General features: G+C 50.9%; 1 protein-coding gene across 7 annotated transcripts in view; it reads right to left on the bottom strand.

Annotated features, from left to right (window-relative positions):
* The window catches only part of LOC140201697 (glyceraldehyde-3-phosphate dehydrogenase 2), a 45,025-nt gene that overhangs the window by 23,379 nt on the left and 8,613 nt on the right, over positions 1 to 13,033 (bottom strand). Inside the window, exons 1-4 of one of the 7 annotated variants that reach the window (XM_072266243.1) lie at positions 9,350 to 9,472; positions 2,009 to 2,073; positions 1,548 to 1,644; positions 299 to 405 (exon numbers count right to left, since the gene is read on the bottom strand). In XM_072266243.1, the coding sequence (XP_072122344.1) occupies positions 299 to 405; positions 1,548 to 1,644; positions 2,009 to 2,073; positions 9,350 to 9,415 (335 nt within the window). In that variant the 5' untranslated portion in view covers positions 9,416 to 9,472. The other 6 variants (XM_072266238.1, XM_072266240.1, XM_072266237.1 and 3 more) reach the window with 6 other exon arrangements.

Below are 13,033 nucleotides of genomic sequence, written 5' to 3' on the forward strand. Positions count from 1 at the left end.
GGACAGGCCTCTTGGCAGTGGCGCCCCCGGAGGCCGGAGGAGAGAGGGAGGCTACAGTGTCACCCCCACTCCCCCAAAGCCCTGGAGGAAGGAATCCAGCAATGGCAGCCCCTAGAGGCCTGAAGGAGGAATGAAGAGAGGAAGGTAGCCCAACAGTGATGCCCCTAGAGGCCTGGAGGACGGAGGCAGAAAGGAGCCCCCTCCCTCACCCATTACCCCCAGAGGCTGGGAGGAGGGATGGAAGGACAGACCACCCCCCAGAACCCTTAACCCCCATCCCACACACCCACGTACGCACCACTGGAAGACGCAGATGGGGTTCCCGTCCACCACCAGCTTGCCGTCCTCGACCTGCACATCGCCACGGTAACGGCCATGAGTGGAGTCGTACTTGAACATGTAAGCCTGGGGGAAAGGGGAGAAGGGAGATGGTGGCAGTGGGTGAGGGGAGAGAGGAGGTCAAAGCACCCCTTATTCCCACTCCCATCCAGTACCTATGAATGACCTGGCCTCAAATTCCACCAGCCGTTTGGAATGAAATGATACAAAAGGCCAGTGACCGTAAAATGAAACGCCATCATAGACAGTGACGACAGTCACTGGGATTTGCAGGGAATTCCGATCCAAGGAGGAGTGGTCCAAGGAAGGGTGGACAGCTTACTCCAGATAAGCCCGAGGGGATTCACCTTGGGAAAAACAAACGAGGGGAGGACGTTCCCAGTAAACGACAGGGCCCTGGGGCACGTGGTAGAACAGACAGGCCTAGGTCCAGGTAAATGGTTTCCTGGATGAAGAGTCACAGGTAGGCAGGGTGGTGAAAGTGTTTGGCACACTGGCCTTCATCAGCACAGGGGTCGGGACGTCACTTTACAGCTGTACAAGATGTTGGTGAGACCGCACTGGGGGTATTGTGTGTAGTTCTGTCATTAAGATGGAGAGGGTGCAGGAAAGATTCACGAGGACGCTGCCAGAGCTCGAGGGACTCAGTTATTGAGAGGATAAACAGGCTGGGTCTTCATTTTTCAGAGTGCAGGAGACTGAGGGAGACCTTGTAGGTGTATAAAATCCTGGGCCGGTGGGGGGGGGGGGGGGCAGAAGGTTAATACACACAGTCTTTTTCCCAAAATTGGGGAAACAAAAACCAGAGGGCAGAGTTTTTCCTTTAAACTCCAGAGGCAACTTTTTCACCCAGAGGATGGTCTGTGTGTGGAATGAGCTGCCAGAGGGGTGAGACAGGTACATTAACAACATTCAGGTAGGTATGTGGATAGGACAGGTTTCGAGGGACGTGGGCCAAACGCGGACAAGTGGGATTGGCTCAGATGGGGAGCTTGGTCAGAGTGGGCCAGTTGGACTGAAAGGCCTGTTTCTGATTCTCTGACCCCCTTCGCCAGCTTACCGATCAGATCCTGGGGAGTCCAGGAACCAGCAACACCTCACTTGGCTGGGACATCCAGAAGGTCCCAATGAGTTCAACCCAACACCAGGGTGAGGATGGGGGTCGAATGTGTCTTTTGCCCGATCAGATCATCCCCACCCCCACTCACCATGTAGTTGAGGTCGATAAACGGGTCGTTCACCGCCACCACTTTGATTCCCTTCTCCAGACAGGCGCGGAGAACGAGGCGTCCGATACGTCCAAATCTATGGGGCGGGGCGGGGAGAGGAGGTCGGAAACAGAAATATGAGGCCAAATATCACCTTCACCCCACCAATCCTGTGGAGATCCCACCCCATTCTCATCTGCCATGCTCCCCCTCCCACACCCCCTTGACAAGATCCGTCCCTCACCCAATCCCCATGGAGATCCCCCTGCCACCCCGGCTCCCAGACGAAGATTCCTCCCCACGCACACCATTGAGGTCCTTCCCCGCGGAGAGGAGATCCCACTGCAGAGTCAGATACCCTCCACACCTGCAGGGATCCCTGGGTAGGCGGGGCGAGAAGGCGGTCAGAGAGAAGGACCCCCTCTGGGGGAGCTCCCTCTTGGGGTAGGGAGCCTCCTTACCCATTGATTCCGACTGACAGCTCTGCCATGTTGGACGGGTGATGAGAGACGACAGCCAGAAAATCCTGAGGAGGGTAGGAGATAAAAACACTTTGAGAGACGAGGACAGTGAGGATCCCGGAGTGAGTCTGTGCTGCGCAGAGGGGTGGGGCGGGCTTTCTCCCAAGGAAATCCCCACGACCCACACGGGCCTCATCTACCAGTTCCCTCAGACTCCCCACCTCCTAGATATTCACCCATCTCTACATTTGTCACTCTGCAGCCCCCCCCAACACCCTCAGGGGCACAGAATTCCCCGGATTTCACTGGCCCCTGAAAGGGGAAATTTCTACACAATTCAGATTCAAAACGATTAACCCTCAATCTAGTAGATTTGTCCAGTTGTACACGACTCTCCCAATAACGAGAATATCTCAGTATCAAACCCAGTTCATCACGCGTAAAGCATCCCCCCCCCGCCCATCCACTGAGCACATCTAGATAGAGTGCCGTCGCAGGAAAGCAGGATCCATCATCAGGGACCCCCACCACCCAGGACATGCTCTCTTCTCACTGCTGCCATCAGGAAGGAGGTACAGGAGCCTCAGGACCCACACCACCAGCTTCAGGAACAGTTATTACCCCTCAACCATCAGGCTCTTAAAGCAGTGAAGACAACTTCACTTGCCCGATCACCGACCCATTCCCACAAACTATGGACTCACTTTCAAGGACTCTTCATCTAGTGTCCTTGATATTATTTAATTTTCTTTTGAATTTGCAGTTTGCACAATTTGTCCGTTCTGTTGGGTGCAGCTTTGCATTGATTCTATTGCACTTCTTGGATTAGAATCTCCGAGTTGTAAATATACACTTTGATAATAAAGTTGTTTTGAACTTCGCCTATCCCCTAGATCTTGTATGCTTGAATAAGGTCATCGTTCTTGTACACTCCAAGGAAATCAATATTGTACAAAAGCCCTAGAAATAAAAATGTCTAAATGTAAAGTGAAAATTTCGATATAGGAAGTGTTTAAGGCTTTTGAAAAGTACTGTATTTGTCAGTGTGGAGTGGAGAGTGAGTTTGTAAATGTGGCGGGTGCAAAGGGTGCAGGGAATGGTGAGGGTGCAGCTCTGCGGAGGGGTCTGGGACAGGTGCAGACACACACCCAGCCCGGAGACAGCACGCAAGGTCATTTAATTCTAAATAATCGGTTTATTTATCATCACAGAACGTCTCTCTGGTGCTTCCCACTCCCTTCCCCCTTTTCCCAACCATGGTTCCCCTCCCCACTCTCAGTCAACATCAGAGTCAGGTTTAACATTGCTCACATGTATATTGAAATCTTTTGCAGCAGCAGTACAATGCAACGCCCAAAATTACTGCAGCACTGTGCTAGTCTGGGGCACCTTAGTTACCTATATGTGCCTAAAACGTTGTGACAGTATTGTAACCGTCTCCTTTCTTGACAGAACAACCCCTTCTAAACTCCAACCCCTCCCCGACTAAGACCAAGGTGCCCTCTGCCTTCCCAACTATTGCTGGATGCGCTGAGTTCCAGTCCCATACCTGGGGTCATCCTATAATGAGTAACAAAATTGCCCCCCGCCCCAACCCTGAATGCACAGATCAGAATAACCCATCACAATCCCAGGGTTAACATCGTTCACACCTGGGGGAAGGGGAGGGGCTGGCCAGCACAGCCAGTAGATCTGCTGCCTTCTGACTCCGGACACCCGGGTTCAATCCCGGGAACTGGTTTGTGAATTCCCCTGGGGGATCATTCCCTCACACATCCCCGATGCCGGGTGGGTGGAGGGAGGTGTGTGTTAATTGTTCATCGTGAATTCCCCCCCTCCCACACCCCGAAGGGTAGAATCTGGGGGGGGGGGGGAGTTGGTGGAATGGAAAGGGATTGCTGTAAGCGGGTAGCTAATGGGAAGGCAAATGTAATGTTAGCATCCATTTCAAGAGGACTGGTTGTTTTCATCTCCCTAAATGCATAACATACCTACTGGTCAGACTGCCCTTGGAGTATCAGGAGTCGTTCTCCTGGAGGAGAATGAGAGGGGGGGATAGGTGGTAATTATCTCTGAAAGCACGTGCTGCCATTTGCAAGGGTTCAGGCAGCTCTGAGTAGAATCATCCTGGGCATGAAGGGGTTAATGTACAAGGACATTTGATGGCTCCGGGTTATGTACTTGCTGGAGTTTAGAGAATGAGAACCCTACTAGATACTGATAGGCCTCAGGAGAGTGGAGGTGGAGAGGATGTTTCCAATAGCAGGGGTGTCCAGCACCAGAGGGCACAGCTTCAGAATTCAAGGACATTCCTTAGTATGATGAGGAATCTGTGGAATTCCCAGACGGCTGTGGAGGCCATGTCATTGGGTCTATCTAAGACGAGAGGTTTATAGGTTCTTGATTAGTCAGGGCATCAAAGGTCACCAGGGGAAGACTGGAGAATGGGGCTGAGGGGGAAAATAAATCAGCCATGATCAGACTCGATGGGCTGAATCTCTAATTCTGCTCCTACATCTCACAGTCTCAGTCTCCATGGGGCTGAAGGTGGATACAGTACAATGTAGCCCCTGTTTTGGGGGGAGAGGGGTAGATACTGAGAATCAGAGGAACTGATACAGGATACACTGTATTGGAGACACGGGGGGGGGGCAGTGTGTAGCCAGATGGAGGGGGAGGGAGAGACAGAGTCAGACACAGACACACAAACAAAAATTAGCTGGTTGAGTGATAATTCAATAACAACCTTGCACTCAATGTCAGTAAGACTGATTGTGGACGTGAGGAATGGGAAGTCGGGGGCACACACACACCGGACCTCACCGAGGGTGAGCAGCTTCACTTTCCTGGGTGTCACCACCTCCGAGGGTCCACCCTGGACCCAACATATTGATGCAATTTACAACGACAGTAGCTATATTTCATTCGGAGTTTGGGGAGACTTGTCGCGTCACCGAAGACACGCGAATTGCGCCGTGGAGATTTTTCTGGTTGCATCACCGTCGGTGCGGAGGGGCCACTGCACAGGATCGGGAATAAAAAGCCGCAGAAGGTTGCAAACACAGCTCCGTCACGGGTACCGGACTCCCGGGCATCAAGGACACCTTCAAAAGGCAATGCCTCAAAAAAAGATGCGGCATCCATCATTAAGGTCCCCCAGTACCTAGGACGTGCCCTCTACGATCAAGGGGAGATATAGCAACAACGTGCTGCCGCTAAGCAAACAAATTTCACCTCTTATGCTATTAACCCTGCCTCTGAAGGCAGAGGGACTGACAACCCGGCTGATCTCTCTCTCTCTGAGGTGACCTAGTTCCCCCGCCGCAATCCAATCGCTACTCCCGGGGGAGGGAGGGAACGGATTTAGGGCGAGCCGGCGGCTGCAGCCAGTGTTTCGGGAACATCTCCACCCCCCACCCTTCCGAATCATCGGCGGGGCAGGGTCTCCGTGGGGCAAAAACAAAACACAAACAGCGACACAGGTGCCCCGCAGCGCTAGTTGTTATGCAACAGCAGGACAAACCGCCCCACTCGTCACCCCGATTTACAGCCGCCCTCCGCGACTCTCCACCCCTGCAGATCTCCCCAACACCACCCCCTCCCCCTGTAATCCTCTCCTGCCGCAGCTCCGGCAATACGGCCGTCCCATCCCTTGCCCCGCGTCTCCCCACCCCCGGAGTCAGTGCACTGATGCTCGGCCTTTCCACGCACGCAGACAGTAACCCACCACCCTCCCGTGGGCATTTCTCACAGCGCTGCGTGCCCCCCACCTCCTCCCTCAGTTAATGCATCCCTCTTCTACCCCGCAACTCCCCCCTTGCGTGGACCCTGCGATGCATTCAGCCGCCAATGCAATCGGATGCATCGCCCCGCTCCCGACACACACACACACCTGCCAGATGCCGCAGTCCCACTAAACCTCCGCTCCCGGACCGCTCTTTTTATAGCCTGTGACGTCACGTTACGGTGCGTCAGAGCATTCCAGAAACTTTTGGCGGGGAGTGCGCTACTGCGCCTGCGCAGGGCCTCCGGAGCTCGCCGGGAGATGTAGTTTCTGATCTTCCTCCCCCAACACCGCAGCCTGGGGTAGATTTCTGCCGCAGGACTCGTGTGTGTGGCTAAGATCAAAACAACACCTCACGACATATGTCAGTGATAATAACCCTTTCCTATAGTGTTGTGAATGTGACAGTGCGTGCCTATGTGATATAGGCCGATACATTATTGATGCCAAAGGAAATTACAGTGTCACTGTAGCATTACAAGTGCACTAATTTACAAATATTAGAACAGAATTGAGAAACAATTACAAAAAAAGCTATTTCGAACAGTCTAACAGGAGGGGATCATCACTTCCCCAGCTATAGGTTGACTCATTATAGAGCCTAATGGCCGAGGGTAAGAATAACCTTATATCGCGCTCTTTGAAACAGCGCAGTGATCTTACTCTATTCTGAAACGTGTTCCTCTGTCCAGCCAAGGTAACATGCAGACTGTAAGAAATATTGCCCAGAACTGCCAGGATTTTCCATAGGGTCCTTTGTTCTACTGCAGCCTCCACCGTGTCCGGTTTGACTCCGGTAAGAGACCCAGCCTTTCTAATCAGTTTATCGAGTCTGGTGGCATCACCCGTGTTGATGCCATTGCCCCAGCACACCATGTGTGGAAGATTGTCCTGGCGACAACAGACTGGGAGGGTATGTGAAGATGATGCCCGCATACTCCAAAGACCCCACTCTCCTCAGGAAGTAGAGGCGACTCTGGCTCTTCTTGTACACAGCCTCTGTGCTGGTGCTCCACTCAAGTCTGTCATCCAGGTCACCAGGGAGCAGGCAGGCTTAGTCCTCCTAAAGTCCATCACCATCTCCTTTCTCTTACTAATGTTCAGCTGCAGATGATTCAGCTTGCACCATTTAACAAAGTCCTCCACCAGGGCCCTGTATTCATCCTCCCGTCCTCTCTTTATACACCCAACAATTCAGAGAATTTCCGCAGCTGACATGACTCAGTGTTGTATCTAAAGTCAAGATGTACAGGAAGGGAGGCAATACAATTCCCTGTGGGGCCACAGTGCTGCTGATAGCCATGTCTGACACACAGCTCTGTGGTCCGCCAGTTAGGTAGTCCATTATCCTGCACTAAACGGAGCTTTTCTCCCGGCAAGGAGGGCAGTATGGTATGGAAGGGGAGGGGGAGAGGGAGAGAGGGGGTGGGATGGGGAGGGTTTGGTGGGAGGGTGGGGGAGGAAGGGGGAGAGAGAGTGGTGGGAGGAATGTGAGAGAGCGGGAGGGGAAGGTGGAGACCAGGAGTGGGGTTGAGAGTGGGAGATTGGGGGTGGTGAGGGAGAGGGGGAGGGTGAGGGAGATTGGGGGTGGTGAGGGAGAGGGGGAGGGGTGCGGAAGATTGGGGGTGGTGATGGAGAGGAGTGGTGAGAGAGGGGTGGAGGGGTGCAAGAGGGGAAGGGTGAGAGGGATGAGGGGGAGGGGAGAGGGATGAGGGGGAGGGGAGAGGGATGAGGGGGAGGGGAGAGAGGGAGGGTGGGGGAGGAAGGGGGAGAGAGAGTGGTGGGAGGAATGTGAGAGAGCAGGAGGGGGTAGGTGGAGAGTGGGAGATTGGGGAGGGTGAGGGAGATTGGGGGTGGCGAAGGAGAGGGGAGTGGCGAGGGAGGGGGAGAGATGAGGGGTGAGGGGAGGGGGAGAGCCAGAGGGGTGACGGGGAGGAGAGCGAGAGGGGTGACGGGGAGGAGAGAGGGGAAGGATAGAGATGGAGAGGCATTGTTCTTGAGTAGAGAACAAATTATTTGCTTATCTGTCTTTAAATTTATCTCTTTCCCTTTCAGAAATTTTAAAAACTCATAAGGCAGAATAAATTTCTCAATTCTGGGTTAAACTTGAGGAAAGCACACACAGATTTAATATTCAACTGAAATAAGATGATTTCTTTCCTTTCTGTTGATGCTTGTTAAACAGGAAAAGTCTTGCTCACGCACGTAAGAAGTTGAAAACTGCAGGAAAATGTTCGCTGCTTTCCTAAGGATGGCAGGATACGCATCTTTCACAGAAATCCAGAACTTGTCCAGGAGCCGATTAGTAAATCTCATCTTGAGTGCATGATCAAAGTGCAGCTCACAAAGTTCTTCCTCTTCTCTCAAAGTCAAATTCTCAGGTTGAGCAGAAGATTCGGAGAAAGGATCCTTCACCCAGTTATACACTTGTGTCAAATTCGAGGAAAACTACTGTTCAATTTTGTTCTGCACTTCTTCCAGGTGGTTTTCACTCAGACTCAAGACTTTCTGATCCTTTCTCACTCTGAAACCCAAGCAGCAGTTGTAGCATTTTAATTTTTCCAAAGATTCAGTTTCCTTTTAAATCCAAGGATCTTGTCATTTCTAGTCAAAACATTTTCTCCTGCACCTTGCAGAGACTTGTTCAACTGGTTCATATGATGAAAAATGTCTGTTAGGTAGGCTAGTTTCTGCAGCCGTTCTTCATCTTCAAAGCATTTAACAAAATCTGGCCTACTATTTTCTTGAAAATCCTCCTGCAATTCACCTTTCAGCTCAAACACCCTGTTGAGAACTCTTCCTCTGCTAAACCACCCGATTTCTGTGTGTTACAGGAGATTGGTGTGCTCTTTGTCCAGGTTTTCACACAGTTTTTAAAACATTCTCAAGTGTACTGGTCTTAAAAGTACTAAATAACTTGTTTCTCCTACTTTTTTACTGACTGACTTTATTTTCAAAAGCTTTAATCTGTTTGTTTTGAGAATTGTTTAAAATAATCAGCACTTTTACGTGTCATATGGCTGCGATTTGTAGTTAAGTGTCTTTTCAATTTTGCTGCAGCCATTGCTGCATTTGTAAGTTGTTGGCCACAGACTAGGCACAATGGAATAAGACAACTTTGCTCACCAGTCCATGTGAAACCCATTGATAAGTAGCTTTCATTACGGGTTGTTCATTCCTAGAAGTCGGTCGGCAGTGCTTAAGGGGAAGTTCTTCTTCGTCTTCTTGGTCTTGTTTTACGACGATTGGCACCCAACTTAATGGTGCATTACCGGCACCTCCTATATCCCGCTTCCAATGTCCTTCCATCAAGCCCTCTCTTCGGCGTCTCCTTACCTCAGAAGGGGAAGTTGGAGGTGGGGGGTAATTCGGGAGGGAGAAGCTGAAGTCACAGCCCAAATTGGGCGAGTCTATTCAATGCTCGGAAAACGCACCACGCCCCTCATCAGCCTACCATCCTCCCCTCTGTGCAATACGGTGTTCACCAATGATCGACCACCTCCCCTATCTCGCGTCAAAACCTGAGAATAAACTCAAGCAAGTAAACACGGTCTTACTGCGCACTGCCAAACTGGGCTGAGACATCTCTGATGGGGTTGCTTGGTCACCGTGAGCGGCAGCATCCCGCGTTGCGCGAAGTTCAAAAAGCTGTGTTTTTTAATCACGATCTCTCGCGGAAGCCCGGTTGAGAAACCCCGGTCTAGCTGTTGTAAATTAACACACTCCCGGGGTCAGACACAGTGAGGTTCCCTCCACACCGTCCTATCACTTGTGTCCATGCAACGTGCAGAGAAGCGATAAGCGGCGGCTGCTGTTATCACCGTACCCACCCATGAGCATGTGCCGGCCTCTGCCAATACAGATCTGTTTAGAACTGTCCCACCCTCTGGAGCTAGCGGGGCTTCTTGTCCGTCCGAGGCACAACAAGTGTGGGCGAGACTGAGCATCTTGGTCAGACCTTGCTGTGGAATTAGAGGGCCGCTCCACACCTGTGGCCAAGATGGTATTGTGGGGTCCTGCCCAGTTCCTCATGCTGTTCGTTCCCCTTTTGACGGGAGCAGGTAAGATTCTGTGGCCTAGGAGTGTGTGATGGGACGGTGTGGAGGGAGCTTCACTCTGTCTCTGACCCTGGGAGTGTGTGTGATGGGACGGTGTGGAGGGAACTTCACTCTGTGTCTGACCCTGGGAATGTGTGATGGGTCGGTGTGGAGGGAGCTTCACTCTGTGTCTGACCCCGGGAGTGTGTGATGGGTCGGTGTGGAGGGAGCTTCACTCTGTGTCTGACCCCGGGAGTGTGTGATGGGTCGGTGTGGAGGGAGATTCACTCTATGTCTGATCCCGGGTGTGTGCGATGGGACGGTGTGGAGGGAGCTTCACTCTGTGTCTGATCCCGGGTGTGTGCGATGGGATGGCGTGGAAAGTGCTTCACCCCGTGTCTGACTCTGCGAGTGTGTGATGAGACAGTTGGGGGGGGGGGGGAGTCTCACTGTGTCTTACCCTTGGACTGTGTCATGGGACGGTGTGGAGGGAGCTTCACTCTGTGTCTGACCCCGGGAGTGTGTGATGGGACGGTGTGGAGGGAGCTTCACTCTGTGTCTGACCCTTGGACTGTGTCATGGGACGGTGTGGAGGGAGCTTCACTTTGTGACTGACCTCGGGAGTGTGTGATGGGACAGTGTGGAGGGAGCTTCACTCTGTGTCTGACCCTGGGAGTGTGTGATGGGACGGTGTGGAGGGAGATTCACTCTGTGTCTGACCCCGGGAGTGTGTGATGGGTCGGTGTGGAGGGAGATTCACTCTGTGTCTGACCCTGGGAGTGTGTGATGGGACGGTGTGGAGGGAGCTTCACTCTGTGTCTGACCCCGGGAGTGTGTGATGGGTCGGTGTGGAGGGAGATTCACTCTGTGTCTGATCCCAGGCCAAAGGGCCTGAGTATATACTGTACCACCCTACAGTGATCTGACTCTATTGCTTTGAAGATTGGGTTGATTTACTAAAACATGTTGTCATTAGTATTATATCCAGCTCTTTATCTCTTTCACCCATCAACTTCCCAGCTCTTTGCTTCACCCCCTCCCCCCTCGCAGTTTCAAGTATCACCTACCACCAGCTGCTTCTTCCTCTCCTCCCCTATCTTCTTACATTGACTTCTCCCTTCCTTTCCAGTCCTGCATAAGAGTCTTGGCCCAAATTGTTGACTGTTCACTCTTTTCCAATGACGCTGCCTGGCCTGCTGAATTTCTCTCACATTTTGTGTGTGTTGCTTGGATTTCCAGCACCTGCAGATTTTCTTGTGTTTGTGTCATCAACATTATTTCCCTCCCAGCATTACTTAACCAATTCAATTGAGCATCGAGATCTACTGCCCTTCAAACCAACTTGTCTCTGCTGACTAAAGTCCAGCTCCCATTTGCTCGTTTGTCCCATATCCCTCCGAACCTTTCCTATCCATGTACCCTATCCAAATGATTTTTAAATGTTGTTAATGTACCTGTGCAAACTACTTCCTCTAGCAGTTCGTTCCATATACCCACAACCATCTTTGTGTAATGCTTGCCCTTTTAAACCTTTGCCCCTCACCTTTAACCTGTGCCCTCTAGATTTAGACTCCCCTACCCTGAGGGAAAGACCGTGAGCATCTGCCTTGTCTCTGCCCCTCATGGTTTTATAAAGATCTATAAGGTCACCCTTCAGCCTCCTTCACTCCAGGGAAAACAGTCCCAGCCTGTCCAGTCTCTCCGTATAACTCAAACCCTCCAGTCCAGGTGACATCCTGGTGAATCTTTCCTGCACTCTCTCCAGTTTCATGACACCCTTCCTATGCTGCACACAATACTCCCAGTGCAGTCTCGCCAGCACATTCGACATGATAGCCCAACTCTTTATGACTGACCTAGTCTCTTGTACACATTTAGACAATCTTTACACCAAGTGGCCACGGAGTGTATGTTTGTGGTTTTCAGCTGGAGTAGCCAGGTTCAGAGTGTTATGAATTCAGAGATGCTCTTCTGTGCCCCACTGTTGCAATGTGTGGTTATTTGAGTTACTGTCACCTTTTACACAGTTTAAATCAATCCAACTATTCACCCCTGACCTCTCTCATTAACAGAACTGCTGCTCACTGTTTTTTTAAATGTTTTTCATACCATCCTGTGTAAACTCCCATTTCCGAGATACCCGACCACCCTGTCTGCCACCAACAGTCATTCCTAAATCAAAAGTCACCCAGATCACATTTGTTCCCTGTTCTGATGTTTGGTCTGAACAACAACTGAACCTCTTGGACCATGTCTGCATGCTTCTATGCATTGAGTTGCTGCCACATGATTGGCTGATTAGATATTTGCATTAGCGCATGTACAGGTGTACAGAATAAAGTGGCCAGAAATGAACTCTGAACTCCAACACCCTGAGCTGTAATAGTGCCTCAATACTAAATACTGGGGCAACACATATCTGGCTGGCTGCCGGTTACCAGTGGAGTGCCACAGGGGTCGGTGTTGGGACTGCTACTTTTTACGATTTATGTCCATGATTTGGACTACGGGATTAATGAATTTGTGGCTAAATTTGCCGATGATACAAAGGTAGGTGGAGGAACAGGTTGTGTTGAGGAAACAGAGAGCCTGCAGAGAGACTTAGATAATTTAGGGGAATGGGCAAAGAAGTGGCAAATGAAATACAATGTTCGAAAGTGTATGGTGGAAGAAATAAACGGGCAGACTATTAATTAGATGAGGAGAGAATTCAAAATGCAGAGATGCAAAGGGACTTGCGAGTCCTTGTGCAAGATATCCTAAAGGTTAACCTCCAGGTTGAGTCGGTGGTGAAGAAGGCGAATGCAATGTTGGCATTCATTTCTAGAGGTATAGAATAAAGTGCAGGGATGTGATGTTGAGGCTGTATAAGGCACTTGTGAGACCACACTTGGAGTGTGTATTGTGTATAGTTTTGGGTTCCTTATTTTAGAAAGGATATACTGACATTGGAGAGGGTTCAGAGAAGATTCATGAGAATGATTCCAGGAATGAAAAGGTTACTGTATGAGGAACGTCTGGCATCTCTTGAGCCGTATCAGGAGAATGAGGGGGGATCTCATAGAAACATTCCAAATTTTAAAAGGCCTGAACAGATTAGATATGGCAAAGTTATTTCCCATGGCAGAGGAGTATAGGACAAGAGGGCACGACTTCAGGATTGAAGGATGTCTATTTAAAACAGAGTTGTGGAGAAATTAGTCA

The sequence above is a fragment of the Mobula birostris genome, chromosome 8 (genome assembly GCF_030028105.1).
Source record: "Mobula birostris isolate sMobBir1 chromosome 8, sMobBir1.hap1, whole genome shotgun sequence".
Lineage (NCBI taxonomy): Eukaryota > Metazoa > Chordata > Chondrichthyes > Myliobatiformes > Myliobatidae > Mobula > Mobula birostris.